The sequence below is a fragment of the Entelurus aequoreus genome, linkage group LG13 (genome assembly GCF_033978785.1).
Source record: "Entelurus aequoreus isolate RoL-2023_Sb linkage group LG13, RoL_Eaeq_v1.1, whole genome shotgun sequence".
In the NCBI taxonomy this organism is placed as follows: Eukaryota; Metazoa; Chordata; class Actinopteri; order Syngnathiformes; family Syngnathidae; genus Entelurus; species Entelurus aequoreus.
The window spans coordinates 41,017,423-41,036,657 of NC_084743.1; the positions used below are offsets into that span (position 1 = coordinate 41,017,423).

Genomic DNA, 19,235 nt, shown 5'->3' on the forward strand with positions numbered 1-19,235 from the left:
TCACACATGGGATGGTTTAGAATGTAATACCTGTTTTAGATATATTGTAAAACTTACAAACGTTGCTTGGAGCGATGAATGAAGAATCTTTTTGAGCAGAAACGCTATGGACGGTTTTACTTCCAGTTCAAGGCATGAAACAGGAAGTACATTTTCAACTTGCAGCACCTGCAGTGAATTATGGCCTTTAGCAAAGAAAAATCCATAAATTAACTGCACCGTTTTATGAGCCACAAGATTCAAAGCGTTGAAAAAAGTAGCGGACTATAGTCTGGGAAAAAAAAGGTAACTACTGTCCTATTACACAGCAATAAGAAAAGTGCAGTTACTTCCAGTACAGTGCAGAGTTAGCTTGAAAATAAAAGCATGGCAGTAATAACCTGAATTCTACTAACAACTAATAAAATGCACTCATTTACTGTTAAGCAACAGGAGAAATATTTACACATGTTGCTGCTGGGGCACTCTTATTTAAGGATACTGTATAAAATAATAAAAATATGCACCATTGTAGAAAAACAATTGTAACCAACTGCCGTACGTAAAAAAATTTGTTATGATCACTCGTTTTTCTATTCGTCTCGGGCGAGTAAATGTGAAAGAAATATCTAGTTCCAGTTATGTCGACAACTGCTATGTTGATGTGAGTCTGCAAATCTGAGAAGCGGATTCCACTGGCTAACAACTATTTACAAACTGTCAGTGAATTGTATATATGATTTATTATTGTGTTGTTAGAAGTCAACTGCGCTGTGCTGTCAGAACAATGTGAGGACCAGCCGTGTCCAGCAGACATGCAATGTGTTTCAGTGGATGTCACCAGAGGGCGCTATGCATGTCAGTGCCCACATGGAAAACTTGGAGAGTGTGCAGGTGTGTGTCACACAATGACAAAGCCAAACTTAATTTTATTATCTTATATAACCTATTCTTCTGGTGTGTGTTTTATGTGTGTGCAGGTCACTCGTCATTGAGTTTCTCAGGCAACAGCTACATTAAGTACCAGCTGTCGGAGCGACTTCAAACTGAACTGAAGCTCAGCCTGAGGATCAGAACCCTACAGACTCGAGGAATTATCATGTACACTCATAGTGAGCCTTGCACCATGCTCAAGGTACTGTACGTGCATGCTCTTCACACATGTTCTTTATTAGGACTATGTATTCAATCAGTCTTTTCTTTAAGGAGGATATTTTATTTGTTGTAATTGCCCTTTGGGAGGCAATATTTTGTTGTTGAATTATGATTGCCCCATGTTTATCATATACGAAATTGGATTCCTCTACACCGTGACAGAAGTAATCAGACATAGATTGAGGGTGAAACCGTAAAGGACAAACACATGCCATTCCATCAATGTTGTTTTTGACAACCATCTTACATTTAGTCTTAGTCTTAGTCTTTTGGACTAAAATGCTTATTAGTTTTAGTCACATTTTAGTCACATTTATATGTGATAGTTTTAGTCCAGTTTTAGTCGACAAAAACTCAAAAGGGTTTTAGTCTAGTTTTAGTCGATGAAAAGTCAAAAAGTCAAAAATACATAGCTTATTAACTGACCCTGTACTAAAGCTTTCTGATCTTTCATTCTGTACTGTTGTGTGTGTGTGTGTGCGCGCGTGCGTGTCCCAACTTTACTGTAAACGTAAACGCACAGGTCCTGGTTGGGGATGCACAACGTCACTTGTGGCTTTTAGGCTAAAGCTAGCAGACTCTACGTTTAACAGTAACTCGACCTGTTTAACATATCAAGTTACGTGCTGACAGAACTTACTCACAAAGAGATAACCACACCGTCACTGAATGTAAACATGGCTAAACATGCTGCTAAAGTAACACACACATAATAAATTGACGTTAGCGTAACAAAAGCTAACTTTAGCCTGAAGTTAGCAGCCCATTTGCGCCAGGAATATGTGGAAAACGTACTAATGTATTAGCTTACTATGACATTTATCGATTATGTTAACAGCATTTGTAACTTACCTTCGAAAAAATATCCTTGTGGCGAGCCTTAAGGTGCCGCTTAAGGTTGGTCGTATTTTTTCCGCATATTTTGTGGCCACATTTGTCACTGTCTTCCTTCACAATACACTCTGTTTTATTATCTGCTGGGTTATATTTAAAATACACCCATATGTCGTCTCTACGTTTGCGACCACCAAGCCCCTGTGTTGAAACTGCCGCCGCCATCACGGTCCATTGCCTGATGAGTAACAACAGTCTGACGTGTTGAGCACGTTGTGTGCTGCACGCCAGTTGGTGGGCGTGACCAAACAAGGATAGAACGCAGCAGTAGTGATGGGTTGATGAGGCGTCATGAAGCGTTTCGACACATTGCAAAACTGTATTGATACTGTGTTGATACTGTGTCACTAAATACTGACATCTGCTGGACATTAAAAAGCCCTACAGGCAACCTATGGACCGACTCAACTGACACTGATTGTATGACCTAGTATATACAATAATATAAACCAAGTCATTGTATTTCATTTATGATTATTTCATATCTTAATTTAAATAAAAATATATTTTTATCTTTTTTAGATACAGTCAATAAATAATGTGAACATGTATCGTGACTAGGATGGTAGAAGGTGGGGATTGAACCCCAGTAACCAGAAACCCTCCGATTGCTGGCACGGCCACTCTACCAACTTCGCCACGCCGTCATTCCTGTAACTTTCTCTAGTAACAGCATTCCATGATTAATATAAATGAATTAACATTAATAATAAATGACAGAAAAATAAGCACACGTATGACTGAGGAGTCATAGTGTAACTTTGTGTGGTGTTTGAGTTGTCCGACTTTTTGTGTGGCCATAAACGCACCAGTGGCTTAGTGGTATGTGTGTTGTTGACGAACACCGTTAGGGCCGCTTGTCATCACTGTCACTCAAAGTTGCATTTCAAAATTACACAGAATAAATGTGTTTATTTTGTTTAGAATTCAGATGGGTTTGATTCGGTCAACGAAATGATTTCGTCATCGTCATCGTTGACGAAAACAAAACTGCATTCCATGTTCCACATTGGGGTATTTGTATTTACAATTACTTTTTTAATATAAATGTTTAAAACATTTAAAGAGCAATAACTTGAGTACCTCCCCTTAAAGGTGGAACTGAACTTTTGAAGTTTTGCCTATAATTCACCATCTTTTTGCGAGACAAGAACACATATGTTTTTTTTAATGCATTTTAACTTGTAAATAAATGTAAATAAAAGCCCGCTTACAATAGAGTCAATTGGAGGTCCTTAATTCTGCCTATAAACCATCGAAAAACAGCCAAAAATACTCCATTTACATTTTGTGACCTGAATGTTAACCTAGTATTAGCAATATTGTTGTTGTTAGCGCTAATGTTAAGGACATGTTTTTAGTGATGCCCTGTCAAAGACAGGCTACTTAGTTATTCTTGCTGTATTGATGTCATCAGCTGGTGAGTTGCTTCCTCGCTTTGGAGCTTGTGAAAGTCTATTGAAGATTATGAATCATGCCTCTCACCTGTTTAGTAAAAGGATGAGTACATTTGAATAACATTTGTTTTTAAGTGTTTTGAGTTACGAGCTCTGCCAGAGAACCAATTATGGTTTATGGTTTCAGTTTATTTCAAACATCCGTACTTGCAATATGATACATCACATATTTCACATATTTTAATTATTCTGTTAGATTGAGGTACTACTGTATAATCAATATTATTCAACTTAGGTCAAATATGTGATGCTGCCTCCATGAACATTAAACAAAACCTCCTTCAATGCCATCTTTTCAACAATGTACATTATATATGTACTACTGTTGTTTCACTTTACATAATGTACAGTACACTCATCAACTGTAATGCGGATACACATACATACATACATAGGTACCTACGCTCCCACATACATACACAAATACATTACATATCTACATACTCAAAGTTTGTACATCCACACACATTCATTGTACAAACATACACTTACACATACTGTACATATACATTCACTGTACAAACATACATATACACATACTGTACATATACATTCACTGTACAAACATACATATACACATACTGTACATATACATTCACTGTACAAACACATATACACATTCTGTACATATACAAGGACATATGCATACATACACTCATGCACATAATCACGTTTCATCAAACATATATTAACGTTGTTGCCCTAGGGTAAACTGGGTATAACACATGGCACACTGACAAAGCTTAAAGGCCTACTAAAACCCACTACTACCGACCACGCAGTCTGATAGTTTATATATTAATGATGAAATCGTAACATTGCAACACATGCCAATACGGCCGGGTTAACTTATAAAGAGCAATTTTAAATTTCCCGCGAAACTTCCGGTTGAAAACGTCTATGTATGATGACGTTTGCGCTTGACTTCGACGGTTGAAACGGAAGTATTCGGACACATTGTATCCCAATACAAACAGCTCTGTTTTCATCGCAAAATTCCACAGTATTCTGGACATCTGTGTTGGTGAATCTTTGCAATTTGTTTAATGAACAATGGAGACTGCAAAGAAGAAAGCTGTAGGTGGGATCGGTGTATTAGCGGCTGGCTGCAGCAACACAACCAGGAGGACTTTGACTTGGATAGCAGACGCGCTATCCGATGCTAGCCGCCGACCACATCGATGATCGGGTGAAGTCCTTCGTCGCGCCGTCGATCGCTGGAACGCAGGTGAGCACGGGTGTTGATGAGCAGATGAGGGCTGGCGTAGGTGGAGCGCTAATGTTTTTATCATAGCTCTGACGAGGTCCCGTAACTAAGTTAGCTTCAATGGCGTCATTATCAACAGCATTGCTAGGCTTCGACAAGCGGCACAGCACTGACCGTGTATTTACAGGTCCAGTGTTTGGTTCGGTGTCTCCTGATAGTAGTATTGTTGATTTTCTGTCTATCCTTCCAGTCAGGGGCTTATTTCTTTTGTTTCTATCTGCATAAGCAGATAAGCACGATGCTATCACGTTAGCTCCGTAGCTAAAGTGCTTCACCGATGTATTTTCGTGGAGATAAAAGTCACTGTGAATGTCCATTTCGCGTTCTCGACTCTCATTTTCAAGAGGATATAGTATCCGAGGTGGTTTAAAATACATATCCCTGATCCACAATAGAAAAAGGAGAAAGTGTGGAATCCAATGAGCCTTTTACCTAAGTTACGGTCAGAGCGAAAAAAGATACGTCCTGCACTGCACTCTAGTCCTTCACTCTTACGTTCCTCATCCACAAATCTTTCATCCTGGCTCAAATTAATAAGGTAATCGTCGCTTTCTCGGTCCGAATCGCTCTCGCTGCTGGTGTAAACAATGGGGAAATGTGAGGAGCCCTTCAACCTGCGACATCACGCTACTTCCGGTACAGGCAAGGCTTTTTTTATCAGCGACCAAAAGTTGCAAAGTTTATCATCGATGTTCTCTACTAAATCCTTTCAGCAAAAATATGGCAATATCGCGAAATGATCAAGTATGACACATAGAACGGATCTGCTATCCCTGTTTAACTAAAAAAAAATTCATTTTGGTAGGCCTTTAACCTATTGTTACTATAACAATCTACAAGGTTAATATAGGTTGCTTCTCTTTCTTCCCCTCCATTTTTCTGCATTCTTTCGTATCTCTAGTTATCATTACGTATATGTATTGTTGCATTTGAACAACTGTATTGTTGATAATAAAGGTAAATTATTGGTATAGTTCATTATCAATAGCGCTATTTCTATTGGTATCTGTATTGCTCCATTTGTAGTGTAATAATGCTCATTGTCATTTCTGTATTATTTTTTAATTTCGCTAACTGCTTATTTGCTATCACTTTTACCATCATTTGTACTTGTCGTATTTGCTGAGGTTGCTCTATTGTTGTTGTGTTTGCTGTTGTTGTTTTTGTCTCTCTGTCTAATCCCCCTCTTGTCCCCACAATTTCCCCCTCTGTCTTCCTTTTTTTCTCTTTCCATCCCCTCCTGCTACGGCCCGGCTGCACCAAATGATAATATAAATACATTTAATAAAGTCAAATACAAATAAGGCAACAAGAGAAATATCCTACACTTCTCTTTTGTAAAGTAAATCTGAACAGCCGATATGGGCATCTACATCAACTATATGATTTGCCTGAGAAGCTGGACAGGACAAAAAAAAAAAATCAACTGTAATGCAGAAATGCAAATTATTATTTATAAAAAAACAATTTATTTTTTTTGGTAAAACAACTTTTGGAGCATTATTTAGAGAGCACTCATTTATAGATGCAACCATAGTAACTGTCACAGATAATATGTTTTTGTGTGTTCAGTTGGACGAGGGAAAGCTGTGGTTTCAGCTCACATGTGTACCTGGCGACAAAGGTGGTGACAGTAACCACATGTTGGGGATCTCTGGCCGTCGGATCAACGATGGCAGCTGGCACACAGTGACACTGGAGGTCAACCGCAACTTTAGCAGTCTCTCATTGGATGACAGCTATGTGGAGGGGCGCAGTGGACCAGCCTACATGCAACCTCTTGCTGCAGACAGAACCATCTTCTTTGGAGCACTGGTCAGTCCATAGTCTTCTGTTCAAAATGAATTTAGGGCTCCTTAGCTCCCACTTTAAGATTGGTAATACAGTGCATCCGTAACGTATTCACAGGGCTTCACTTTTCCCACATTTTGTCATGCCTTATTTCGAAATGGAATACATTTATTTTTGTCCTTAAAAATCTACAGACAATACCCCATAATGACAATGTGAAAAGTTTTTCTTTTTTTCTTTTGCCAATTTATTAAAAATAATAATAAAAAAAAAACATGTATATAAGTGTTAATAGCCTTTGCTCAATACTTTGTTAATGAACATATGGCAGTAATTACAGCCTCAAGTCTTTTTCAATGCGATGCCACAAGCACACCAATCTTTTATCTCATCCAGAATGTCTCTGTACACAACCTGATGGAGCGTCAGAGTTGCTGTAAAGAGGAATGGGTAAAACTGTACAAAGAAAGGTGTGCCAAGCGTTGGCATCATATTCAAAAAGACTAAAGACTTATAATTGCTGCCAAAGATGCATTACCAAAGTATTGAGCAAATGCTGTGAAAAGGTATGCACATATAATTTTTTGTTTAATTTTAATACATTTGCAATAAAAAACAAAAAAAAGTTTTCGCATTGTCATTATTGGGTATTGTTTGTAGAATTTTGAGGACAAATTGAATTTATTCCATTTTGAAATAAGGCTGTAATATAACAAAATGTGGAAAAAGTGAAGCGCTGTGAATACTTTCCGGATGCACTGTAGCTGCTGTAAATGTACGGTGTTGCCCTGACTGAAATTGGATAATAAAATGGTGATTTGGTTCACACATAAAAGAAAACAATGAAAAAGTAGCATGGCGAGTTGCAATTGAAAAAGGCTCTTTTCTTAAAAAAAAAAAAAAGTACAGCTAAAATAGCTAGGAATTGTTTTTAATTGGGAAAAAATTGAGATTATAAAACTTTAAGACATTAATACATATTTGAAGTCTAAACAATATAATCATTAAGAAACAACAATATAAATATACAATATATACAATGAAACAATATTAATAAAAAATCTAATTATTGTATGTCTATCATTTGAGTTAAATGAAGTCAAAATGAGTAAACAAAAGCAAAAACTACCTTTGGCTCTCATTCAAATCCTTTGTCTTTTTGCCCCCAAAGCCCTCCTGCACTCAAAGGACTGTACAGTTGTTCCCAAGTTTGTAAACAATAATATGAATATAACAAAATATTTGAAAAAAGTTACAGTTACAAAATCAGTTACATCAGCTGATTGCAACAGCTTTGTGCTCTTTTATAACCTGCTTTGTGTGATTTTAATGTTTCCCTCTTGTTTTCCTTTGTTTTTACTGTAATGTTTGTAAACTTTTGGAATTCACACTACAACCACATCCTTACACTATTGTGCAATTTTAAAAAAGTCTATCCTTTATATCCTATCCTAAAACTAACAGTCAAGGGCATCAACAAAACTAAAAAACATATTTGTTCGTAAAAATGGCGGTGTTTAGTAAAAGGAATTCTCTTAAAGGAAGTGTGTAGGTGTCTTTTCGAATGATTGTTTTAACGCTTGTCAACAATGGCCTCAGGTGCAGCATCCCACCTCACGCAGCCTCATTGACTCCCAAAAGGACACAAAGGCAATGGAGGGTTTCCAGGGCTGCCTGGACTCAGTCATGCTGAACAACAATGAGCTTCCACTGCAGAACAAGCGGTCACACTATGCTGAAGTGGTGGGACTGACAGAGCTGAAGCTGGGGTGCATCCTCTTCCCTGATGCCTGCCTGCAGCAGCCATGTCGAAATGGAGGAAGCTGCATCAGTCTGTCCTCTGGCGGTGAGTGAGCAGAACTGCAAAAATACAAAGGCATTGTTAAGTTAAAGTTAAAGTACCAATGATTGTCACACACACACTAAGTGTGGTGAAATTTGTCCTCTGCATTTGACCCATCCCCTTGTTCACCCCCTGGGAGGTGAGGGGAGCAGTGGGCAGCAGTGGGCAGCAGCGGTGCCGTGCCCGGGAATCATTTTTGGTGATTTAACCCCCAATTCCAACCCTTGATGCTGAGTGCCAAGCAGGGAGATAATGGGTCCCATTTTTATAGTCTTTAGTATGACTCGGTCGGGGTTTGAACTCACAACCTACCGATCTCAGGGCGGACACTCTAACCACTAGGTTTTACACAGTATATATCACAATATACAGTGTTACACAATATATATATTTCCAATAATTAAATACAATGTTTCACTGAATCTTAGCCTTATCCAGTGTAAAGTAATACATCACCATATACAGTATCAAAAAATTCCCTTTATCTGTGTTTTACACATTGTTCATATTTTCATGTTTAGTATTTTATACAATGAAGTCAACAGTAATGTTCTCATATTCAATAGAAAACCCTTCCTTAAAGCAGAAAAACTGAAATCTTTGCAAGATTAAATACCTGAAGTTAAGGTAGAATATGTAAGTAAAAGTATTATCTACCAAAATCTGAGCTAGACTTTATTTTATGAAAATAATAATTAATAATAAACCAAAACCACTGGAAATATTTTATTATTTGAAGGAGTATTTGATATTTTAACCCATACATACTGTTCATATTGTATGCTTTCACTTTGTGGCCTGTACATTTAAACTGTTTTTTTGGCAGATATGCAACATGGTTGGGATTACTTACTTGCTTATGGCAATCCATTGTTGTATGATGACTTCATCACTCCCGGGCGGAAAGGGGATATTTAGCGCTTGGTGCGCTCGTGCCACTTCATGTGGCTGTGAAAACCAATTGTTGATCCACACATTTTTCCACACGTGGGGCAGGTGTGTGTTGAACCTAGTTGGGTAGTTCTTGCAGCCCGCTCATGCCGTTGTCTGCATTTCTCTGCACGTCGCAGGATTGTCTTCTCCTCCAGATGGGAGAAACCTGAGAGGCAGGAGGAGCGCCAGAGGTCTTGGCCTGCTGCAATACATTCCAGGTTTGAAGGGGGAATGTAGCAATTGTTGAGGAGCACCTTCATGTGGTCTTTGAAGCGCTTACGTTGCCCTTCTGCAGACCTCTGGCCGGATTGGAGTTGGCCGTAGAGGACCTGTCGTAGAAGACGGGCTGCAGGCATGCGGATCACATGACCTAGCCAGCGTAGAGGTGCTTTTGGCACGCAGACAACTATGCTGATGGATGAGTTGGTACGCTCTTAGAGCTCTGCTTGGGTCATGTAGTGCTTCCATGTGATGCCCAGTATCCTTCTGAGGCAGCGGATGTGAAAGGCCTCCAGCGATTTGATGTGTCGTCTGTATGATGTGTAGGCTTCAGAGCCATACAGTAGTGTGGACACACATACTGCCTGGTATACTGCTTCCTTGGTTGCTGTCTTCATGTTCTTATTGATGAAGACCCGGGATCTTAGATCAAATGCGGCGGAGGCAAGGTTGATGCGGGCTTGGATGTCTGCGTCAACATTACAGCAGTCAGAGAGGATACTGCCGAGGTATTTGAAATGTGGTACCGTTTCCAGAGGGGTATTGTCAATGTAGAAGACCAGTGTTGACTCCAACACTGGTCTTCTACATTGACAATACCCCTCTGGAAACGGGGGGCAGGTGTGCAGAGCTTGGCTGGACAATTTGTGTCTTCTTGATGTTGATCTGAAGACCGACAGCTCTGTAGGTGACAGCTACCACATTCAGGGCATTTTAAAGGGAGTCGGGGGTGAGAGTAATCAGCTTGCAGTCATCGGCATACTGTAGTTCACAGACCTGAAGGGCCGTAGTCTTGGTGGTTGCTTAGAGGAGCCGGATGTTAAATAGGTTGCCATCCAGGCGGAAACTAATGCCGTGTTCTTCAGATGCTTATGGGAAATGATGGTTATTGTGGTAAGGAATATAACCGGGGCTAAGACGAATCCTTGTTTCACTCCAATCTTGACATTGAAGGGGTCAGACAGATGTCCACCAATTCGAACCCTGGCTTGCATGCCATCATGAAACTGTTGGCATGCAAAAACCGGCTGAGTTTGCTCCAGAGAAGCTTTCGGTCTGCCTTCCACAGATCGATAAAAGCCATGTGCAGGTCTTGTTTGTGTTCTCTGGCTTTCTCCTGTATTTGCCCGGTAGCAAAAATCATCTCCGTTGTGCTACGGTCCTTACGGAATCCACACTGGGTTTCTGGCAGGATGTTCTCTGAAATGTGCAGAGCCAGATAGGAGAACATGATCCTTGTCAGGATTTTGGCTGCAACTGAAAGGAGTTAGACACCTCTGCTGTTGTCACAAGACGATTTATCACCTTTCTTTTTATATATGGAGATAATGGTGGCGTCTTTCCAGTCTTGCGGGACATTGTGAGTTGTCCAGATGGCAGAGATGAGCTGATGTAGCCGGCGAGTGAAGAGGTAACCTCCACACTTGAATACTTCAGCTGGGATGGAGTCTGAACCGGCACTTTTATTGTTTTTGGGTTTTTTTGTGTTTTTTTTTTGTCCTGTGCAGCTTCTCAGGCAAATCATATAGTTGATGTAGATGCCCATATCGGCTGTTCAGATTTACTTTACAAAAGAGAAGTGTAGGATACTTCTCTTGTTGTTTTATTGTTTTTAAGGCAATTGATTGCTTTCCGAACATCATCAAGTTAGGGGACAGAGAGGAAGCTGGGGAGTTCATCCAGGATGGTCGGGTCTGTGGGGTTGCTCTGGGAGGGAGTAGATTTGGGTGAGTGTGGGGGTGCGCAGTTCTTACTCTCACTGTCTTGGCTCTAACCAGCTTCTTCCAGTGGCATGAGTAATCACGACGACCTTCTGCTGATTGGAGTTGCAGGGGACTGCCAGAGATCCGGTCTGTCGGTGTCCTGCCCAATGTGAATCCCCGAAACACAGATTTTTAATTCGGAGTTTACTCCCGTAGCCATACAACCCCCCGGGTTTACCCACATGGCAGTGGGGCAGTGGTTGGTGGGGAGCAAGGGCGTGTCCACATTCGTGTGGGCCTGCACACCCCACCTCTAGGGACCACGGCAGCTCCAAGATCCCCTACTGGTTAACAAAATAAAGATTACATATATCGGTATGGCGGTATTGTCTCAAATATATACCTCTGTCCAGCAATAGCATTAATGAATTTGTCAGCTGCTGGAAAAAACATATCTAAAACGAAGGATATGAATATTGGTTTTAGAAACCACACCTATCCTAAACCTACCACAGTCATCAAAGGTCTGTGTAACAGGGGTCTGCTAACTGCATAAACTAGCTGGAGCCACAACACTGGGATAAGCTAGTTTTTGTTGTGGTTCCAAAGGGGAGGTGACGGCAAACAGACACCAGGGGTAAGTATGTACAATTATTTATTATATATATATAGTTAACATATATTATATATATATAAATATAATAATAATTAACAATACTAATAAACTAGAATGGGGTGTGACAAAATCCAAGAGTGTATGAGTGTGATTATGTGTGTAGATTAGCTGAAGTGTGTGTTACCAAGTGTTGCACGAGAGAAGAGGAAGTCCAGGAGGCAGGCAGATGATCCGGGGCGATAAAGAGGCGTCAGAATCCAGGGACGAGCGAAGAGTCGGGAAACGAGGAAGGCAGTCCAAAACACAGGGGGAGATCCAGGAGACACGGGAGAAGACAGGGGGTCAAGGCACGGAGAGGAAACAAGGAGAGAGAGCTAAAGCTTCGCTTACGGGTCACCATGAGAAAACTAAGTTCCCACGCCGATCCTTGGGTCCACCCTGCCCTTATCCGGCACGCCCTCATCAGTCTCAGGTGTGCAGAATTCCGCTGAGTGATTGCAGCTGGTGGCTGCTGCAGGACGGAGACGCGCGCGGCGCGTCCCTGGATGTGCGTGGTCGTGTCCCGAGGTGCGCACAGACGGATGAGCGGCGTTGGCAGGAGGGAAGCGGGATCGAAACCGCGCCGTGACAGTTTATGCTTCTGTGTACTGCAGTCACTAAACTGTCCCTTGAGACACCGTCATGAGTCTTTCAAAGTTCTGCATCAGCCATCTTGGGGTAAATTTTTCTGGTGAGAAACCGTGACACTTAACTTGTCATGATTTAGCTTGCGATGGTAACTAGAGAGGGATTGAGTGTTATTGGAAATGTTGCTGTGTTAGAATACTTTAAAGGCCTACTGAAACCCACTACTACCGACCACGCAGTCTGATAGTTTATATATCAATGATGAAATCTTAACATTGCAACACATGCCAATACGGCCGGGTTAACTTATAAAGTGCAATTTTAAATTTCCAGCGACACTTCCGGTTGAAAACGTCTAGACATGATGACATATGCGCATGACGTCCATAACGAACACCATGTTCAAACATAAGGGTGTCCATATGTGCACTTGGCACCAGGACACCCTAGGCCGCAGTTCCATGATCGACTTTGTAGTTGTGTCATCGGATTGCGGCCTCATGTTTTGGACACTCGGTGAAGAGAGGGGCGGAGCTTTCTACCAATCACCACCTGGTGGTGAATTGGCTGCGATGGTGGGGGAGGATGCCGGTCAGACCTGGCAGGCCCAAACGCATTGTGAGGGTTTGCTGGGAACGTCTGGCAGAGTCTCCTGTCAGAGAGAGTTTCAATTCCCACCTCCGGAAGAACTTTGAACATGTCACAAGGGAGGTGCTGGACATTGAGTCCGAATGGACCATGTTCCGCGCCTCTATTGTCGTGGCGGTAATCCTAGAACCCGTTGGTGGACACCGGCGGTGAGGGATGCCGTCAAGCTGAAGAAGGAGTCCTATCGGGTTCTTTTGGCTCATAGGACTCCTGAGGCAGCGGACAGGTACCGACAGGCCAAGCGGTGTGCGGCTTCAGCGGTCGCGGAGGCAAAAACTCGGACATGGGAGGAGTTCGGGGAAGCCATGGAAAACGACTTCCGGACGGCTTCGAAGCGATTCTGGACCACCATCCGCCGCCTCAGGAAGGGGAAGCAGTGCACTATCAACACCGTGTATGGTGAGGATGGTGTTCTGCTGACCTCGACTGCGGATGTTGTGGATCGGTGGAGGGAATACTTCGAAGACCTCCTCAATCCCACCAACACGTCTTCCTATGAGGAAGCAGTGCCTGGGGAATCTGTGGTGGGCTCTCCTATTTCTGGGGCTGAGGTTGCTGAGGTAGTTAAAAAGCAAGGCTGAGGATGAGACCCGCCCGGAGTTCCTTAAGGCTCTGGATGCTGTGGGGCTGTCTTGGTTTACAAGACTCTGCAGCGTCGCGTGGACATCGGGGGCGGTACCTCTGGATTGGTAGACCGGGGTGGTGGTTCCTCTCTTTAAGAATGGGAACCGGAGGGTGTGTTCTAACTATCGTGGGATCACACTCCTCAGCCTTCCCGGTAAGGTCTATTCAGGTGTACTGGAGAGGAGGCTACGCCGGATAGTTGAACCTCGGATTCAGGAGGAACAGTGTGGTTTTCGTCCTGGTCGTGGAACTGTGGACCAGCTCTATACTCTCGGCAGGGTCCTTGAGGGTGCATGGGAGTTTGCCCAACCAGTCTACATGTGTTTTGTGGACTTGGAGAAGGCATTCGACCGTGTCCCTCTGGAAGTCCTGTGGGGAGTGCTCAGAGAGTATGGGGTATCGGACTGTCTGATTGTGGCGGTCCGCTCCCTGTATGATCGGTGCCAGAGCTCGGTCCGCATTGCCGGCAGTAAGTCAGACACGTTTCCAGTGAGGGTTGGACTCCGCCAAGGGTGTCCTTTGTCACCGATTCTGTTCATAACTTTTATGAACGGAATTTCTAGGCGCAGTCAAGGCGTTGAGGGGATCTGGTTTGGTGGCTGCAGGATTAGGTCTCTGCTTTTTGTAGATGATGTGGTCCTGATGGCTTCATCTGGCCAGGATCTTCAGCTCTCACTGGATCGGTTCGCAGCTGAGTGTGAAGCGGCTGGGATGAGAATCAGCACCTCCAAGTCAGAGTCCATGGTTTTCGCCCGGAAAAGGGTGGAGTGCCATCTCCGGGTTGCAGGGGAGACCCTGCCCCAAGTGGAGGAGTTCAAGTACCTCGGAGTCTTGTTCACGAGTGAGGGAAGAGTGGATCATGAGATCGACAGGCGGATCGGTGCGGCGTCTTCAGTAATGCGGACGCTGTATCGATCCGTTGTGGTGAAGAAGGAGCTGAGCCGGAATAAAAAGCTCTCAATTTACCGGTCGATCTACGTACACCATTCTCAACCAAGGGTCATGAGCTTTGGGTTATGACCGAAAGAACAAGATCACGGGTGCAAGCGGCCGAAATGAGTTTCCTCCGCCGGGTGGTGGGGCTCTCCCTTAGAGATAGGGTGAGAAGCTCTGCCATCCGGGGGGAGCTCAAAGTAAAGCCGCTGCTCCTCCACATCAAGAGGAGCCAGATGAGGTGGTTCGGGCATCTGGTCAGGATGCCACCCGAACGCCTCCCTAGGGAGGTGTTTAGGGCACATCCGACCGGTAGGAGGCCACGGGGAAGACCCAGGACACGTCGGGAAGACTATGTCCCCCGGCTGGTCTGGGAACGCCTCGGGATCCCCCGGGAAGAGCTGGACGAAGTGGCTGGGGAGAGGGAAGTCTGGGCTTCCCTGCTTAGGCTGCTGCCCCCGCGACCCGACCTCGGATAAGCGGAAGAAGATGGATGGATGAAATCTGAGCTATATTACTTTAAATGAGCAAATTAAACTACCAGCAGAACAAGTCAAGTATTTTTCCTCGTGGGTGAGGAAGTATATTTTGAAGTAATGTGGACAATATATACCGTATGTCATGTTGCTGAGTGTATTGGGTGCCAATACCTATACGCTGAAGAGGAATTCGCTCAGCTCAGATAAACCAGGGGATTGTTCAGACAATGAACTGGTGAGCCTATTCGAGAACCAGAATGTGCAGCACACATTATACCAGTATTCAAGCCAGGTTCAGCAAACAGAATATATGAAGACCAAAAGCTCATAGTAAACAAAATGTGATCCATTTAACAGAACCTGACAATGAAGGACGTGGTATCCTCTCTAAGTAGATGCAAAGTTAGACATGATTCATATACTGTGTACCAAAAAATAGTGCTAGACAAAGAAACAAAGGACTACACTACTCCCAAAAACTTTGGGATATTTGACTCCCTCTGAAGCTGAAAATGCAATATAACCTTTACAACCCAACTTAATTTGACTGTCTCTAAAGTTTTGAATGAACATGTCTACCTGCTGTACATGTTTTAGTACTTTTTACACAACTTGGTGTTACCTAGCAAGGAGCGAAACTGCAAAATGTACCGTATGCTTTTCTGTGGAGAGTAAATAATGCTAAGATAGACTCGTCGAGTCTCTCTTATCTCTGTTGCAACCAGAAAAACATTCAACACTCAGTCCCGTAGATTCAGAAGTTATATAATAATAGATTCAATTCACTTATTAGGTTAGAGTGCATTTTAGTTTCATTCTGAAATTTCACTCAAAAGCTGAAAATCTTTAGGACAAACTGTCACCGTAAATACCCACAAAAGGTGCGTTGACCTACAGTATATTTATTTGTCATGTGAGTTTCATCCCTACCATTTTCCAGTGTACCATTGAAGGAGAACAGTACTGCAAGCAGCCAGTATACTTCACTGTTGCAAGTCTTTCAAGAAGGGGAAGCTCATTCATTTATAAAATTAAATTTATAAATGTTAAATATTAAATAAAATGTGTCCCTTTATTTATACCTAAAACACTGATAGTAAAGACACCAGAAAAAAAATAACACCAGAAAAGAAAACAAAAACAAAGAAAAATTCACTGAGAGGATTGGAAAACTCTCCAGATCAACTCGGAGCAATAGAATGAAACTTGAAAAATGCTCTGGTGGTGGTTTACATTTCAGGATCACTGAATCGCTCATTTCGTTGCCAATGAAAAAGGGATCTACATGGATCATCCAATCATGCAGAAATCCAGCATCAGGGCCAGCCATGGCGAAGCCAGCTGCTCTATAAACCCTCAGAGTTGCTGTACAAAACTGGGCATGATCCAATAAATGTCTAGTTTCGCTGCAGTGGAACAACCTATTCTATTATTTACCCATTGAATCTTTGGACGCTGTGGTTCGACAGATGCTACAGTAGTGAATGAGAAGAAAGTCCTGTCAATGCCCTTTAAAAAGTAGCTGATTCTGTACAAAAGTAGACATTTAGTCTGAAATAAAGAGTAAACACAACACATATTTGACCATTTATTTATTTTTTACATTTTAGTGAAAGATAAGCTTCCCTTGAAGTCTTAATGCAATCGCCACTGACCTTGATCGGTCGTCGGCTCCTTCAAAAGTACTTCTGCAATTGCCTAGTGTTTTTTTAGTGCTTGATGATGAAAACAACAGATAAGGTTTTGTTTTGCATTTCTATATGGAGTTTGATAATTTCTAGCTCACAACATGGTAGATGGAAACGAGAACCCTGTAGGGTTTGCATCAGAATGCTTTCAGCAGTAAATTAGCCCCAGTTGAACAAAGAAGGCAGAGCTGTAATCTTTTAAGTGTAGTATTGTCCCAAGTGTCTATACTCTATAGCAGTGGTTCTTAACCTTGTTGGAGGTACCGAACCCCACCAGTTTCATATGCACATTCACCGAACCCTTCTTTAGTAAAAAAAAAAAGTTTTTTTTTTCTCAAATTCAAACAAGGTTATATGTTTTTTTTACTTGTGCCCAGAATGAACCGTGCATGAACATCATCTTGTTCAAAGAACAAAACCAACACAGTGCATCACAACAAATTACACACCTGCAAATCAGATGGAAAATTAGAGGGAACATTGTTTAGGGGTATCCATAATACGGCGATATGGAGAAGTTTTTATTTACACGATGAGTCGGGTGTGTCTTGACCTCCACAGCTGAGGCTCCGTCGAACCCCTGAGGCCGACTCACCGAACCCTTAGGGTTCGATTGAACCCAGGTTAAGAACCACTGCTCTATAGATTACATTTTCAAACGTTAACAGTTTTCATTTCAACACGTTCGGAAAGGAGTAGGAAGAAGCAGCTTATTAAATAACAATGGCAATAAATAACATAGTGAACACACAAGACAACTTTTCTTTTAGTAGTAAGTAAGCAAACAAAGGCTCCTAAATTGGCTGCTGAGGTATGCAGTATCATATTGTGTAATTTTTTATTGTATTATTTTGTCAAAATTATGAGGGACAAGCAGTAGAAAATGAATTATTAATCTACTTGTTCATTTATTGTTAATACCTACTTACTTTCTGTTTTAACATTACCATTATCTACACTGTTATACACTATTAACTCCTGTTGTTTCGAAACTTTATATACATTTTGGGTGATACTATAATTTTTTGTTATATCAATCCAATACCAAGTGGTTCTCCTGTGTCCAGGGACGTATTTCCTGGGTTGTAAACAATAAAAAATGACAAAAGTGATAATAAAAAATATTGATGTAATCATTGCAGTATCAACTATGTACGGCTCCTGTACTTGGTATCATTACAGTCGATGTGTGTGCAAATACACTACATAATGAAGAGAGCTGTATTTTGAAGAGCTAAAGAGCTCATGGGCCGGATATCGAAATTTGAATGTTTCGTCAGAGAGTGCCTCACAGGTTATATTCAGGCTGTGTTTAGTTAGCTGATGTGTTAGGTAAACACATCAACTTTCACACTGTACTGTCATTAAATTCATTATTCTGCCCTCGCTACTCGATTCCAGCATATGCAGCTAGACAGATAGTTAACAGAAGCTCCAGAAATTTTGTTGAGGATTGATGTTCCTTCTTTTGAATTAGTTTCCTTCCTCAGTTTTATTTTTGTACAGGTCTTTCTTTATTTAGGTTTATTAAACTGGAAATAAACATAAAATAAACATTACCAAAGTGTAAAGTCCATTATGTATTTTACATAAATAAATTCCATTGTGTATTGTACATAAATAAAACAGGTTTAATGTTGTTAATACGTTCACACAATAAACTACAGATGTTTATGCAGAAGCAAAACAACATCCACATCGCATACAATTAAATCTAAGGTTTAGCGTTATTGCCCTCTAGTGGTCAAATTTAGCGCTACATGTATTAACAACTGTGATGAGGTAGCGACTTGTCCAGGGTGTACCCCGTCTTCCGCCCGAATGCAGCTGAGATAGGCTCCAGCGCCCCCCGCAAGCCCGAAAGGGACAAGGGGTAGGAAATGGATGGATGTATTAACAAGCTTTAATCGCGTTACTCTCAGACAAAAAAACATCCATCCTTCCATCCATTTTCTACCGCTTGTCCCTTTCGGGGTTGCGGGGGGTGCTGGAGCCTATCTCAGCTGCATTCGGGCGGAAGGTAGGGTACGCCCTGGACAAGTCGCCACCTCATCGCAGGGCCAACACAGATAGACAGACAACAATCACACTCACATTCACACACCACAAACACAAATACAAAAGACATCACAAAACAAGCAATTTCAATACAAAACAAATTAGTACAGGTGACCTTTCTAAAGAAGACTGCAGATGACAGTCGAAACATGTCAGGTAAAAATTCCATCTAATATACCAAAAATATGGTCTGATTACAAGAAAATTTGAAAAAGTATGCAAAACAAATTATATATATTTATGCACAATATATACTTACAAAGATTTGACCAAGTTTTGTGATGAAGCTTACACGTGTGGCTTTCTACCGTTTTTTTGTCC

At 41.8% G+C, this 19,235-nt stretch overlaps 1 protein-coding gene across 6 annotated transcripts in view; it reads left to right on the forward strand.

Annotated features, from left to right (window-relative positions):
• Positions 1 to 19,235, forward strand: part of fat3a (FAT atypical cadherin 3a) — a 325,923-nt gene that overhangs the window by 271,181 nt on the left and 35,507 nt on the right. For all 6 annotated transcript variants that reach the window (XM_062067850.1, XM_062067851.1, XM_062067853.1 and 3 more), the window contains 4 exons: positions 739 to 873; positions 960 to 1,114; positions 6,325 to 6,567; positions 8,143 to 8,389. In XM_062067850.1, the coding sequence (XP_061923834.1) occupies positions 739 to 873; positions 960 to 1,114; positions 6,325 to 6,567; positions 8,143 to 8,389 (780 nt within the window). The remainder of the gene's footprint in view (positions 1 to 738; positions 874 to 959; positions 1,115 to 6,324; positions 6,568 to 8,142; positions 8,390 to 19,235) is intronic.